Source organism: Danio rerio, chromosome 16 (assembly GCF_052040795.2).
Source record: "Danio rerio strain M-AB ecotype USA chromosome 16, GRCz13ab, whole genome shotgun sequence".
Lineage (NCBI taxonomy): Eukaryota > Metazoa > Chordata > Actinopteri > Cypriniformes > Danionidae > Danio > Danio rerio.
In genome coordinates, this window is record NC_141036.1 from 53,740,987 (window position 1) to 53,756,908 (window position 15,922).

Here is a 15,922-nt window from a genome sequence, read left to right on the forward strand (position 1 = left end):
TATCTAAACGGCTCAGAAAAATGTTACTTGATACTCGGAGAGGACAAAATGACTGTTCTAAACGGGCTGCAAAATGTATGTACACCATTAGTGATGTTTAATCAACTCATTTGCCCTATTTATATAATAAACAGGTTTTAATCTTGTATTTATAATAATTTTGAGAGATATTGTCTGTTTTTATTCCATTTATTTTATCATTTTCTTAATTTAATGATGCTAAAGTATTACAAAGGCTATTTTTTAGACCTAAAATGTGCTGGCATTCAGGTTTGTTTTGAACTTGAGAGAGAAAAAAGCAGATTTGACCCGTCAGTGGGTGCACAAGGCTCCTGCATAGCATAAAAGTAAGATAAATTGTGGATGTTTTTTTTTTTTTTTACTTTAACCCATTGAAAAGAAACAGTGTAACGGTGTATAATAAACTAAATAATTGTAAAAAATTCAATTGTGTTTTGTCTTTCGCATACAGTTAAATATTTATAAAATTTGGGTAAATGTTGTGTTTTAATTTGGCTACCACCAAATTTCAAACCTGTGGGAAGCACAGTCTATTCTATTCTATTCTATTCTATTCTATTCTATTCTATTCTATTCTATTCTATTCTATTGATAATCACATTTAGCACTAATATAATGTTTATTCATTTAATTTTAATTTAAAAAAATAATTTGATCATGCTAATTATTCATATATTTTTATATTTGATTACATTTTTTATGTGAAACATTATACGTATTACATTTTATTTTATTTCATATTTTTATATTCAACAATATAGTTTACTGTAGTACCAACATCATTTTATTTTATTGCATAGACAAATATATGAATTATTACTTTGCATGTTAACGGTACTTCTATACACTGCAGTATCAAAATATTTGATCTTATTTTACTTAATTGCTTTAATAATGACTTTATTACTAAATTAAAATGTTTATCCATTTGTTTTGCTTTGTTTTAGTTTTATGCATAAATTGCATTTATATAATATAATATAATATAATATAATATAATATAATATAATATAATATAATATAATATAATATAATATAATATAATATAATATAATATAATATAATGTTATTATATTATATTATATTATATTATATTATATTATATTATATTATATTATATTATATTATATTATTTTATATTGTATTATAAATCAATTGTTTTTCCAGCATCAAGCTCAAAATTAATAATAATAATAATAATAATAATAATATGTATACATTATTTTTAAGTAAGTATTTTTAAAGTATATTATTAACTTTTTATTTATGTCATTTATATATGCCATTTAGTTATTTACCAGATTTGCCTTTATTTGTATGCAGCTATTCTGAAAAGATTTGGAATATGAATGCAGTTTTATTTTTTACTATAAAGCCAATAAAGCACACCAAATCGAAAAAATAGGGGAGAGGCGAAAAGAAACAGACAACAAAAGCCGGAAATGGAGAGCGTGAGACAGAATACTACAAAGAGAAATCCTCAAGCTGTTTGCTTGTGTGTGGAGAGACAGATACGATTCAGAATGAAATATCACTTCTCAGGCAAAAAGGCACACGGGTCTATAAAGACGGCTGACTCACTTTCATAAAAGAGCTTAAAGCCACTGTTAGAGCGACTGTTATCGGTGGTGAAGAGAAGATACAGGAAGTTGCTGCTGCTGAACAGGAACTGAGGGACTTGGGTGCCATTTAGAGAGGCGATTAGGGGCGAGAGGAGATTAGGCCCATCGTGCACCTCTAGAAAGTCATAATTGAGTTCTGTCTGGAACCTGCCGGAGAGAAAAAAAAAAAACAGATCAAAGAAAGAAGATAATAAAAATTACTACACCGAATGTTTCTATGCACACACATACACAAACAGAGCTCATTACCCATGACTGGCCAACTGTTCCTCATTGAGCGCTACTCCTAATGAGAAGCCACAGTGTTCACACTGCTGTTTACTGATGCCATCAAACCGCTCTGTGATGTGTGAATGAACACAGATCTGCAGTGCTGAGACGGGCTTTAATGAAATAGTTGAGCTAATAAGGAAAATACTCTCATTTATATGCCCTTGTGTTGATTTAGATTGGTATATCTTCAGCAGAAATGAAACCAAAACAAATAACAACACTATGCTATCATACTTGGAGTTTTTGGGCTCTATTTTGACGGTCCATGCGCAGAGCGCAAAACGCAGGGCGCAAACGCTTTCAGGGCGTGTCAGAACGCATTTTTGCTAATTTAAGGACAGGAAAATCCGCTTTGCGCCATGGCGCATAGTCTAAAAGGGTTGAGCTTATTTTCTTAATGAGTTATAGGTGTGTTTTGAGAATAAACCAATTAGAGTCTCATCTCCCATTCCCTTTAAGAGCCAGCTGCGTCGCGCCAAGAGAGCATTCGCTATTTACAGGAAAGCAAAGTCTAAGTGAAAAAACTGAGCATTTCACTAGCAAACAGTTAACAGTTGACAGTTTTTTAAGAGAAAACTGTTAAACAGAGCATCTACTGCGTGAGAATGAGAGATAAAGGATCACTTTCACTTTCGCTCTTGGATAGGGAAACCTTTACGCACAGACATCAATAAGTCTATAAATAATTAATTGCGTTTTTAAGCACAAATATTTGTTTCAAAACTATTTCTAAATTCAGTTCTAATTTCCAGCAAACGAATAAATGAACAATAATAACGAAGTGTGCTCAAAAACCTGAGTTATATCCTAAAACACATGCTGTGCCCCATATGGTCTAAAACCTGACAGGTGGGCAAATCTAAGCTTGTTTTTAATCAAACAAATATAAATATGGATATAATAAATAATACTGCTAATAATAATAACATTATACAAAAGCAAATTGTTATGAATGAACTGAAAAAGCCTCCCGAGATGAAGAAGGCATAAAAGCAGTGATTTTTCATATTTATGTAGGCTAGAAAATAGTATTTTTTGTAATATTTTAATTCTTTATATTTATATCCTATATCTATTCTTATTATATTCTTTATATATATCCTTAATATTTACATTTCATATGTAAAGATATTTGCCTATTGCTCTCTTGTGCGTATTAAGCAGTGTGTAAGCGAGGCGCAACTCTGCGCCGGAGTTTAGACTGGGTTTGTGTTGGTCTAATGAAAAATCTATTTTAGTTTCTCAAAATAGCAACGCGCCAGCAGTGCGCCTCAGAACGCCTTCCTTTTTAGACCAGAACGCCTATGGGCACACATATAAGCACTAATGCATTTGCTATTTAAACAGTGTAGCGCAACGCCTCAAAACGACTCTTGCGCCAAGCTAAAACTACCAAACTAGTATTGCGCCACGCCTTGCGCCACACTGCGCCGGGTGTATGATAGGGCCCATTATCTTGTTTCTAGTCATAATATCTAAAAAAATCAAGAAGCTTTTTTTATGCTAACATTGTTTTTAGAAATAATTATTTTAAACGGTTTTCCTTAAAACAAGCAAAACATACCTATTGATTAACTTACCTATTGATTAACATACCTATTGATTAACTTACCTATTGATTAACATACCTATTGATTAACTTACCTATTGATTAACTTACCTATTGATTAACTTATTTTGACAATGCTGGTGTGTATTGTTCCTGTGTGTTGTCGCATCGATGGATTGATAGCGCATCGATGGATTACTCTCCAGTATTTGGATTCTCAGCAGTGAATATTAAACCACACTGACCTTAACTGAACTAAACTAAACTGAAACTCTGAAAACAGAACTGCCGCTTTTCAGTTCACTAGAATCATCTATGTGAAGCCGCTTTGACACATTGAAAAAGCGCTATACATATAAAGATGAAAAAAATTGAATTGTTGTATCCTCCCTTTATCTCTCTCTTAACATGAGCGGAGATCGGTTGCAACTGAGAGGGGCAGCACCAATGATAAAAGCCTGCTGTTGGCGCTGTTCGATGAGTTCTGTTCCTGTTTCCCCTCGCTGTTATGTGTGTGAGCAGATCACTTTAAGTTCTCTGTGTGTCAGTGAAATATTTCTGTTCGGAACTTTTTTCCAAAGTCATCTGGTGGAATACTCTGTTAAATACGGTAATAAGACGGTAACTTGCATAAGCAGTGGCTGAGTGTTTATTTACTTCTTAATGATATATGGGAAGGCCCTTTTCTTTTGTCACTTGTTCTCCTGTTTAAAGGAGGATAGACAAGGAGGGGAGAATTGTTGTTTTATTTACAAATCTTTCTTTTTGGTTTAGGTAAGAAACACTTAATATTAGATAGCGTACTTTGTTTTGTTCGTTGCTTTGGCCTTTTGTTCCCTTGACACACTTGGTTTTGATATTGGAAACATTTATGTTTAATAAATCTGTTACTTCTTTCCGACAATTTGGCCTGTGTGTGTGTTTGGAGAGCAGGAAAGGGGATTCCGGGTGAACTCTTTTAATAGACAGTCATCCTTATCTTTATGGCTACGTAACAATACTGTCAATTGGGTTAAGGTGGTTAGGCCAGCTTAGGCCACAATCATGGCGTTGCTAGGCCATCATGAAGTGGTTGCTAAGATGTTATTGATTGTAGTTTGATTGTAAGGGTGTTGCTACTGTAAGTCATCGTCAATTATTTGAGGATTTTCATTTGGTTACTAGGGTGTTCTGAGGCATTACTAGTGGTCACAAGAGGGTTCTGGAATACTGCAAGCCAAGTGGTTTGTCAATGGGAAAAATAATCTTATTTCAAAGTAAATACAAGTTTAATTTGGCAGATTATTTTATATTATTATTTATTTTATGTTTGGTGTAGAAATGAGACAAAAACTCTTGAGTAATAAAAGTAGTTTTGCAGTGAACACACTAAAAAATTAATTTAAAGAATGAATAAAATCCTATAAGTATACCTCACTGTTGCTAGGTCAATGTTAAGTGGTTGCTAGGGTGTTTAAGGTGTTTGCTAAGACATTGCCAAGCCTTTTTAAACTGCTTTCATGGGTGTTCTATATCCATTTGGCTACTAAAATGTTTAATGAGGTTCTTAGGGTGTTGCTAGGACAGGGGTGGCCAACCCTCTTCCTGGAGAGCCACCTTCCTGCAGATTTCAGTTGCAACCCATATCAAACACACCTGTTTGTAATTATCACGTGGTGTTCAGGTCCTAATTAATTGTTTCAGGTGTGTTTGATATGGGTAGCAACTGAAATCCGCAGGAAGGTGGCGGAAATTCATTTCACAGAAAACAGCAGTCAGTAAATTTATCCAGATATCAATGTAAATAATAACTTCCTACAAGAAGAAAAAAAAATGCCAGTCTTATTTTTGCAGTGGAAATAGAGGACCTGTCAACCCCACACTTCCAGAGAGAAACAATCTCATCTCGGCCTGGTCTCGTCCTCTGCCTTTGTGATACATCTCAAGGCATTCGCTCCCAGGAGTCTGTTATATCAAACTCCAAATCTGATGCTATTTCAATGCCGTACTCAAGGGAAGCATTGCTGTGCTAATGAAATAAAGTCAACCATTTGTAACAAGATATAGATTAATTCCATTTCCCTTTCACGGGCAGCCTCGATGGGCGCCACGCTGAGCGATAGATTTATACAGCGAATGTGTATGGATCAAGCCCGTCGACATAGCACTATGCAATCATTTATATAGACAGTAATGGTGACGCTCTCCTCTGCACTCTTGGTCTGTGCTCTATGACAAACATTACTGGGAAACAACAGCATCTTTCAGACGTTTCGACATGTGAACTTTGCCGCGATCAGCCAAGGCTTACGATTCAATTACATTTGACATTATACTTTATTAGCTTCACTCTTATGGTAGACTTTATAAAAAACCAACACAACCTTCACACCCAAAGCACCCTGTTAAAGATATGTATTACGAGTCCCAGTCAAAGTTTGGAATAATTTTGACAACGGGGTTTTTTAAAGCAAGACTGGATTTTAATTTAATAATAATAAGCCAATGGTGCAAAGTTGATTTTTTTCAGCATTATTGCATTCTTTATTGTCACATAATCAATTAGAAATATATAATATCTCCTCCTAATATGCTAATTTGCTGCTTAAAATATTTATAATTATGATGTTAAAAATATGTTATGAAAACCATACTAGATTATTATTCAATACATTAATCGAAAGTGGCGTTATTTATAATTTAACTAAATGTGTCTAGTTCATAAAACATCTGATAAATATTTTTTTTCCAAGTTAATTTTAAGCAGCAAAACAACATATAATACAATAACATAATAATAATAATAATAATAGTACTATGACATTTTAAGTATATTAGTATTAATAAAGCAAGTATTAATTTTCAAATTAAATGTTTTGCATGATTATACTATATGATTATAATAAAATATAAATAATAATATATATTGTTTACAATTATAATAACAAATCATTTTTACTACTACCACTACTATTACAACTACAACTTTTACTACTACTAAAACTACTACTACTACTAAAAAATAAAATAATATTAATAATAATAATAATAATAATAATAATAATAATAACAATAATAATAATAATAATAATAATAATAATGTTTATTGTTATGATTATGATGAATACAATTATGATGATGATGACGATGATGATGATAATGATGATGGTGGTGGTGGTGGTAATTATTATTATAATGATGATAATGATGATGATGATTATTACTTTTTATTATAATATCAATAATAATAATAAAACAAGAAAAAATATTATTATGATAAGGATTATAATAAATTAATACTACTACTACTTCTACTACTACTACTACTACTAATAATAATAATAATAACAATAATAAAAATGGTTATAGATATAATTAGGAGTATTATTATGACTATGGTTATTTTTATTATTATTATTATTATTATTATTATTATTGTTTTTATTATTATTATTGTAACAACATCAACAACAACAACAACAGCTATAATAATAATAATAATAATAATAATAATAATATTGATATATTATTATTATTATTATTATTATTATTGTTGTTGTTGTTGTTGTTGTTTTAACTATTATTTTTTAATTATTATTGTTGATTATTATTATTATTATTATTATTATTATTATTATTATTATTATTATTATTATTATTATTATTATTCATTCATTCATTTATTCATTCATTTTCTTCTGCCTTAGTCACTCTTTTAATCCGGGCTCGCCACAGTAGAATGAACTGCCATATTGTTATTATTATTATTATTATTTTATTATTATTATTATTATTATTATTAATCATAATATAAATAATAAATAACAATAATAGAGCATAATGATTTCTAAAAGATCAAGAAAAATTCATTATCATTGCATGAATAAATAGTATCATTTTAAAAGTAGTCTACTATAGAATAGCTATTTTATCTTGTAATATTTCATAACTTCCACAGCATTTTTCAACACATAAACACAAACTTAGCATTAGAGACTTTTTTCATGAACACACTTCATGTTTTATCTTCTTTAAAAATCTTTGTTATTCCAGACTTCTGACGGGCAGTATACATCAGTGACTATGATTATGTGGCTACTTCTGCTTTTTTTCCAGCTGTGATACATTAAGTGTTAAAATGATTTGTCGTCCTGGAGAGCTGATGCCCCCAGACATGAATCCGAATAATGCTTGGGTGTGTTTCTATTCTCAGCGCTATCCAACAGACCTGTCAAAGCTTATCTTGATGGAGCGTCCCGTCTCGGCCTCGATGACCCACTCACAGCTCAAGGAGTCTTTGTAGTAGCCGGGCCACCCTGGGGACAGAATGACTCCCACCGGAGCGGTGAAATGGCCTCCGCAGGGGGCTGCCAGAAACAGTTATGTACATGTGAGAGGAATGCTTATTACATATTTTGCAATCACCAAAGCAACCTGATCGAATAAGTGACTGCTTCTTTTGTTTTTTAATAAACAACATCTGCATATTCTTCCATTTGCATATTTGTTTTTTCGTTAGAAGCACTTTTAATTACATAACATATTACAGTTGAAGTCAGAACTTTTAGCCCTTCTGAATTATAAAAGATTATGAGTAAATAAAGCATTTATTAACATACATAGTAGCCATTACTATATGCCTGAATAATAAGGTATATAAACTTTAATTCAATAGTTTATTAATTATTCACTAGCTCATTCTAAATGATCTTAAAAACCTCCAACTACTCCTAAATACAAATGGATTGTAAATAATGCAACACTTAAATTAGTATTAAAAATATATATCATTAACAAAGTATGAAAGCACAATTATTAAGCACATTATAAGTGTGGTTATAAGTCAAGAATACAGCATTTGTAGCTGTATTTACAAATTGCTTACTAACGCTTATTAATGTAGAGTTAATGCTTAACAAATAATGAATTCACTAGAGGCTAATGCTAATAAATGATTCATAGTGTGTAGTTTTTATAAAGTGTTACCCTGGTTTCTTTTATCTTTGCCATGATGACAGTATACCATATTTGACTGGATGTTTTTCAAGATACTACACTACACTACCTGACAAAAGATCCCATTTGTAAGGGCATAATAAATTGACCTCCTGTAAATCATCTGTTGAGCTGCATCCCAATCATCACAAATACTGTAAAGACCTATTGAACCCGCAAGGACCCAGGATTCTCACAGAAATTAGTCAAGTTTGGTGAAGAAAAAGTCATGGTTTGGGGTTACATTCAGTATGGGGGCGTGTGAGAGATCTGCAAAATGGATGGCAACAACAACAGACTGAGGAATCAAGACATTTGTGCTGCCCGTTACATTACAAACCACAGGAGAGGGCAAATTTTTTAGCAGGATAGCACTCCGTCTCATACTTTAGCCTCCACATCAAAGTTCCTTAAAGCAAAGAAGGTCAAGGTGCTACAGGATTGGATAGCCCAGTCACCAGACATAAACATTAGTGAACATGTCTGGGGTAGAATGAAGGAGGAGGCATTAAAGATGAATCCTAAGACTCTTGATGAACTCAAGAAGTCCTGCAAGAACGCTTTCTTTGCCATTCTAGATCTTGAGATCTACCTAAGCTCAAACTCGAGATCTACCTGTGCTCAAACTCCCCTCCTGCCCGGCAACGGAAGGGAGCCCCAGGCTTGAGAATCTCATGAGCTCAGGGCCCCCTCCTGGACAGCATGCCAAACTAGCTTATTACCAATCATCAGCTAAGTGTGAATTCTTGCAATGTTTGTGAGGGCGCAGATGAGACGTCATTTTTCGAGAGACACTTAAATACATCATGTGCGCTGCGTATGCAACGTCCAAGTGACGTAAAACATTTAATCGCAAACTGAAATACATTAAATTTGATTATACGGTTTGGAATTGGATGTTTTATGAGATTATTTAGATTTTTTTGTGATTATTTGCGTTTAATTAAGAACTTTGCAGAATCGCAAAAATTTGCGTTGGATTCAGCGACGTCGGAATCACAAAAAACTAGGGGGTCTGGTAAACAATGCTTCGAATTTAACTCTCTAACATACAGTACCACCTTAAATGTCTCTCAAATATTTGTTTAAAAAAACATAAACATGTTTTTACCACTAACCTTAATTTGTTTTACTTTTAATATAACAGCTCTGAATAAAACTGCAACTAATGCACTTTCAGCAAGTTTCTTTCTGTCATATCTGAAAAGGCTACTTTATAATAAAAGCCAGTGCTTTGTGATCTCAGCTTTGATAACTTTGAATCTTACCTTCACACTTGGGGATCAAACCGCTCCACATCACCTTCCCCGCCTCCAGTTCACACACAATAGTATCGGAGCCTTGCGTCTTGATGAAACCCTCCTCGCACACGACTGATATGGAGCTTCCCAGCTGGAAGTTATTACCGAAACGCTTGGCATTCATAGGCACTCCGGGGTCCGGGCACTCATTGTGTCCAAACGCTGAACAAATAACATCAAAGCAGAGAAGCTTGTTACTTGCAACGTGACTTACTTAATGAAATGGAAGGGAAACGAGCAAATGCATAATGCAATATCAAACTGGAGGAAACAGGGGGATTGTGGGTAAACACTAGAGTCTGGTGTGTTGCAGAGGCATTTGAGGATTATTTTGGCTCGGTTAATGGTATGACGTTCAGCGAACAGGATTAAGTTGTTTGATGCTGCTGGATAAATGGCTTATGAATTAAATCGAGCAAAATATGTCCTTCCATATGTCCTACTTGAATCAGATTGAAGACGACGCTTCGCATGCCAAAAATGTTGTTAGCAAAAGCAAAATTTTCTTGTGAGAGGATCAGTTTTGCCAAGCAGGAAACTATCTCTTAACTTACACAAAAGCCTTTTTTCTCAATTTCTTAAAAGCGTGTAAGCGCTTATCAAAGTTCAGGAAACTTATTATGTAGATGTGTTTACATACTGTAAGTAAAGCTCAAACTAAAGCGATAACAAAGCATTAAATATCATTAAAAAGCTCAGATGAAAAAATACTAGTAGACTTACATATTGCATTAAAATTATTGGAAGAAAGATTAAAATTCCTTCATTCGTTTTCTTTTCAGCTTAGTCCCTTTTTTAATCAGGGGTCGCTACAGTGGAATGAACCGCCAACTCATTCAGCATTTGTTATTATGCAGTGGATGCCTTTCCAGCTGCAACCCAGCACTGGAAAACACCCAAACACTCTTATTCACACACGTACACTACGGCCAATTTAGCACATTCAAAACCAGAGCACCCGGAGGAAACCCACACCAACAAGTGGAGAACATGCAAACTCCACACAGAAATGCCAACTGGCCCAGCTGGGGATTGAACCAGTGACCTTCTTGCTGTAAGGCGACAGTTCTACACTGCGCAACCATGTTGCCCCAAGATAATATAAATAAATTAAATACAAAACGAATATATTAAAATATGAAGGCTACGTAAACATTTGAAAATAATACCAATGACAACTACAGTATATATATAGTTAAATATACCCAAAAAGAATTCAATAAAAATTTAAAACATAAAATATTATGATACATGAATATAATTTTATTTTTTAGAAAATAATGATACATTTTATCAAAATGTATCATTTTATCAAATATTATTTTTTGGAAATAAAGATAGTATTAATATCAATTAAGCATGTAGATTAAACATGATAGTTATAATAACTAATTTGTAATAACTATGTTTTTAAGCTTACAATTGTACTAGATGTTTTGCATAATATTAACATTAAATTAATTAGGCAAATGATTAGACAACAGTGATTTGTTCTGTAGCTATTAATTACAGCTAACAACATTGACCCTAAAAAATGTATAATAAATAAATAAATGGAAAAAAAATATTCTAATTAATTAAACAAAAATATATAAATATATATAAATATATAAATATATATAAATATATAAATATATAAATATAAAAAATATATATAGAAATATGAAGGCTACATATAAATATGAAAGTATTACAAATGGCAATAGCAAATAATTAAATATATTTATCTATAAATTATATAATTAAAAAATATTAAATGAACAATAAAAAACATATAAAAACTACAAATACTATAGTTATAATTAAAACATACCTTTTTTTTTTAGAAAATAATGATACATTTTAAACTAATAATTTATATCAAATAATATTTTAAAAAATAAAGATATTAATAATATAATTATATATAAATTAAACATAATAGTTTTAATAATTTATATCTAATAACCAATTGTCTTTAGGTTTACCATTTTGCTAGCTATTTTGCATAATATTAATATTAGGCCTAACATTTAATTTAAAGGCTTAACTAAGTTACTTAGCAAATGATTGGACAACAGTGGTTTGTTCTGTAGCTAATAATTACAGCTAATTAGATTGACCCAAACAATTTTAAAAATATATATTATAATATTACAGAAAAAAGTATCCTAATAAATTAAACAAAAACTAAAAATATATAGAAGGCTACATATAAATATGAAAGCATAACAAATAATAAAAAATATTAATAAATATTAAATGAATATCAAAAGCAAAATATGAAACAACAAATACTACAGTAATAATAAATGCCTTTTTTTGAAAATGTAGCTGATGAATGAAACTAATAATGTATGTCAAATATTATTTTTGAAAATCAAGGTAGTACTAATATATATTTTACATATAATAAACATGATAGTTTTAATAACTAATTTCTAATAAATTATTTCTCTAGTCTTTGCCATGATCACAGAACTTATTATTTTACTATTTATTTTGCATAACATAGTATTATGCTTAAAGTGAAACGTAGACTTAACCAGGTTAAATAGGAAGGTAATTGGAGAACAGTGGTTTGTTCTATAGCTAATAATTTAAAAATAGGAGCTAATAATATTGACCATAAATATTTCAAAATATAAAAATGATTTTGAACTAACTGAAACTGAAATATTTTATTTTTTTCTTAAAAACATTGTGATATAGGTTAAAATTTTAACAGATTAATTGAATTTCTCCAAATAAATAATAATTATAATAGGAAAAACTGAGGAAAAAACATCCTTGCTCTGTTTGCTACATTACTTTGGAAATATTTAAAAGGATTCAAATTTCAATGGAAAGATGGTAAAAAAAAAAAAGTTCACATCACACATTAGCACTCTATTCCATACACAGACTCAATCTTTACAACAATTTTAGTATAAAAGAGAAACACTCACTGCTGTATGTGATGTTGAAACCTCGGCCAGACATGGAGTGATCAGCTTGAAACTCCAGCTGGAGAATGTTGGAATTGCTGGTGAGGTGAGATGGCACTTCCGCACCGGAGAAGCGTCCCAGCACCACAGCGTCCGCCAAATCCCCGTCCCTCACCGTCAGGAAGTCATACGGAGGCTCCAGGTCGAAGTCATTGAAAGCCAGATGGATGCGGCTGCCCACTTCAGCGATGATCAGCCAGACGCAGTTCAGGTTGTTCCCATAACCCTCTGGATAGTCCGGAGACAGAACTGTTCCCATTGCGGCCGTGAAGTTAGACATACAGGGAACTAAAAGAGGGAGAACAATGTGAATTTTAAAAGCATCCAATATAAAAAATATTACCGCTCCGGTATGTTAGCTTCAAACCCGTATGCAACATTTATTATAAAGCCTTGGGAAGAGACATGTATATAGGAAGAACATAATTTAATATAACATTATTTTTGTCTAGAGCGGGTTACTATTGGGTATTATTCCTTATCATATTACTATTCCTTATTGAAATTAATCGCATTCAAAATAAAAGCTTGTATTTACATAAGATTTATATTATCTTGCCCCAAGAAATGCCGTTAGAACAAGCAGGAACTGAAGACAGTTGTGACTGGTATGCATTCCAGACTTCAGACTGTAATTTCCTGCAATCGTTTGCAACCAAGTATTAAAAAGTGAAAGTCTGATTTATGATTATTATTCGGTCCAATTACTTTTGGTCCCTTAACAAGTGGGAAGCACATATGCAAACTTGTAATTCCTACACCATTCACCTGATTTGGATGTAAATACCCTCAAATTAAAGCTGACAGTCTGTAGTTAAAGCCAACACAATCTCACGGCAATTCGTAACTTTTTCATTTAGTGGCTAATTCGTATGAATTCATACAATTTAGTACGATTTGCTTATCCCCCAATGACGGTTGGGGTTAGGGGTGGGGTCAGGTGCCACGCCTCCTTTTTAAATTCGTACCATTTCGTACGACTGAACACGTACGAATTCGTACGAATTAGCCACTAAACTGGCAAAACGTAAAATACTTACGTTTTCTCGTGAGATCAGGCTGGTTAAAGCACATCTTGGTCGTTTTATTTCAAACCCATTGTGTTGGTGTGTAGAGGCAAAACTGTTAGAATTGTATCGATGTCCATATATTTATGGACCTAACAATATATACATATATAGGCTTGACTTAGACTTGTCGTGTCATCAGCATATTGAAGTGCTTCTTTAAATTCATATGTCACTTTGCATAAAAGTGTCTGCTGTATTAATAATGAATGAAATGAATGGAATGTGGGCAAGGCAGTGGCACAGTAGATAGTGCTGTCGCCTCACAGCAAGAAGGTCGCTGGTTCGAACCTCGTCTCAGTTGGCGTTTCTGTGTGGAGTTTGCATGTTCTCCCTGTGTTCGCGTGGGTTTCCTCTGGGTGCTCCGGTTTCCCCCACAGTCCAAAGACATGTGGTACAGGTGAATCAGGTAGGCTAAAATGTCTGTAGTGTATGAGTGTGTGTGTGAATGTGTGTGTGGATGTTTCCTAGAGATGGGTTGTGGCTGGAAGGGCATCCACTGCGTAAAATCCTGCTGGATAAGTTGGCGGTTCATTCCGCTGTGGCGACCCCGGATTAGTAAAGGGACTAAGCCGACAAGAAAATGAATGATTGAATGAATGGAATGTGTAAATAATAAACAAAATAAATGTACATTTTTTTTAAACAAAATGTAAATAAAAGTTTTGTACTGACCCCCAGTTTTTTTCCAATAAGTACTAAATGGTAAGTGGCTAGTAATGGAAATCTATTCATGTAAAAGAAATGTATTATACTTATAAATATGTTCAAATGGAAAACAGAAAGTTCTATCAAATTTCAAAAGAAAAAATAATAATTTAGACTGGTCATGGCATTTACATATTGAAGTGCTTCTTTCATTTGTTGCTTTGAATAAAAAAAGTGTCTGCTGAATAAGTAATGAGAAAATGTAAATGTAAATGCATTCAAAAGCATTTCAATGACTGTCCTATAAAAGGTTATAAGCAATAACTAAACTCAGACGTTTGACAGCAGGTTTGCTGATGTAAATGAAACAGCACATATTTTCTTGAGGGTAGTGTATTGTAATGTAAATAATTGTACTTGTGACTGTGTATTTTTAAACTCTTGAAAGGCTAATGGTTTGCAGAACAGCGGTACTGTTTACTCGTCGAGCTCCCAGAGAATCACCATTTCATCATCTGGCAGAGCGCAGCTGTCCTTTCTGTTAGCCACATTTAACAGCGCGGCTGTTGTTTTTGTTTACACACGCCGACAAACCACAGTTTTAATTAGTCCGACCTCTTGACATCATTTCATTTAGACATGTGTTTCACAGACTCAAAGAGATGCAAAGGGTCGTCAGCGCTCATCTTCATAATGAGCTATAGTGAGGATGGAGAACTGCGCTCTTAAACGATTTCTTTGCGCTCGAGGCCTAATGCACCTGAAGAGAGCTAAACGTTAGCATTTTCCCATTCATCTCAGTAGCGACTGGCAGGAAAATTACATCATGGCAACACGAATTGGTGACATGCCCATGTTATGATCACTTAAATGCACTTCACATAGTAATTATGACTTCCGAGCTCTTAAGAACTTTCCTAGAAGGGCCTTTCAAGTCTTGTTTGATGATCATATTTACAGTATAATGACAAAAACAACTACAAAAAAATATACTTGGAACTCTAGAGTGCCTTAAAATATCAAGTAAAGTTAGTTAAAGATGATATTTAACAGAGCAAAGAAAAGTTCACAGTATTTCCTATATTGTTTTCTTCTGAAGAAAATATTATTTGTTTTATTTCAGCTAGAATAAAAGAAGTTTTGATTTAAAAAAAATATAATTTTTAGGTCAATGTTAGTAGCTATATTTTTGACTTATTGTCTACAGAACAAACCACTGTTATACAATGATTTGCGTAATTACCCTAACTTGCCTGTCATGATCACCAGCGATCTACCCACCAGAGATCGCTGGAAAACATTCACACTGACATAGGACTACAAATCTGCTGGTAAATGGACTACAAGAACCAGTCATGCACCACACATACACAACCGGTTCCTGATCCTGACTAATTGCATACACACAGCTGATGCAGCTCAAGTACTAATGACACACACATGTATACCGCTCACTTTGAGTCACTCATGGCTGAGTCTTGTTATCTGTTTAGTGACACTA

At 32.9% G+C, this 15,922-nt stretch overlaps 1 protein-coding gene across 2 annotated transcripts in view; it reads right to left on the reverse strand.

Moving 5' to 3' along the window:
* csmd3a (CUB and Sushi multiple domains 3a) overlaps positions 1-15,922 on the reverse strand; it is a 647,261-nt gene that overhangs the window by 419,947 nt on the left and 211,392 nt on the right. For both annotated transcript variants that reach the window (XM_087287879.1, XM_087287878.1), the window contains exons 14-17: positions 12,668-12,994; positions 9,708-9,902; positions 7,673-7,811; positions 1,603-1,790 (exon numbers count right to left, since the gene is read on the reverse strand). In XM_087287879.1, the coding sequence (XP_087144005.1) occupies positions 1,603-1,790; positions 7,673-7,811; positions 9,708-9,902; positions 12,668-12,994 (849 nt within the window). The remainder of the gene's footprint in view (positions 1-1,602; positions 1,791-7,672; positions 7,812-9,707; positions 9,903-12,667; positions 12,995-15,922) is intronic.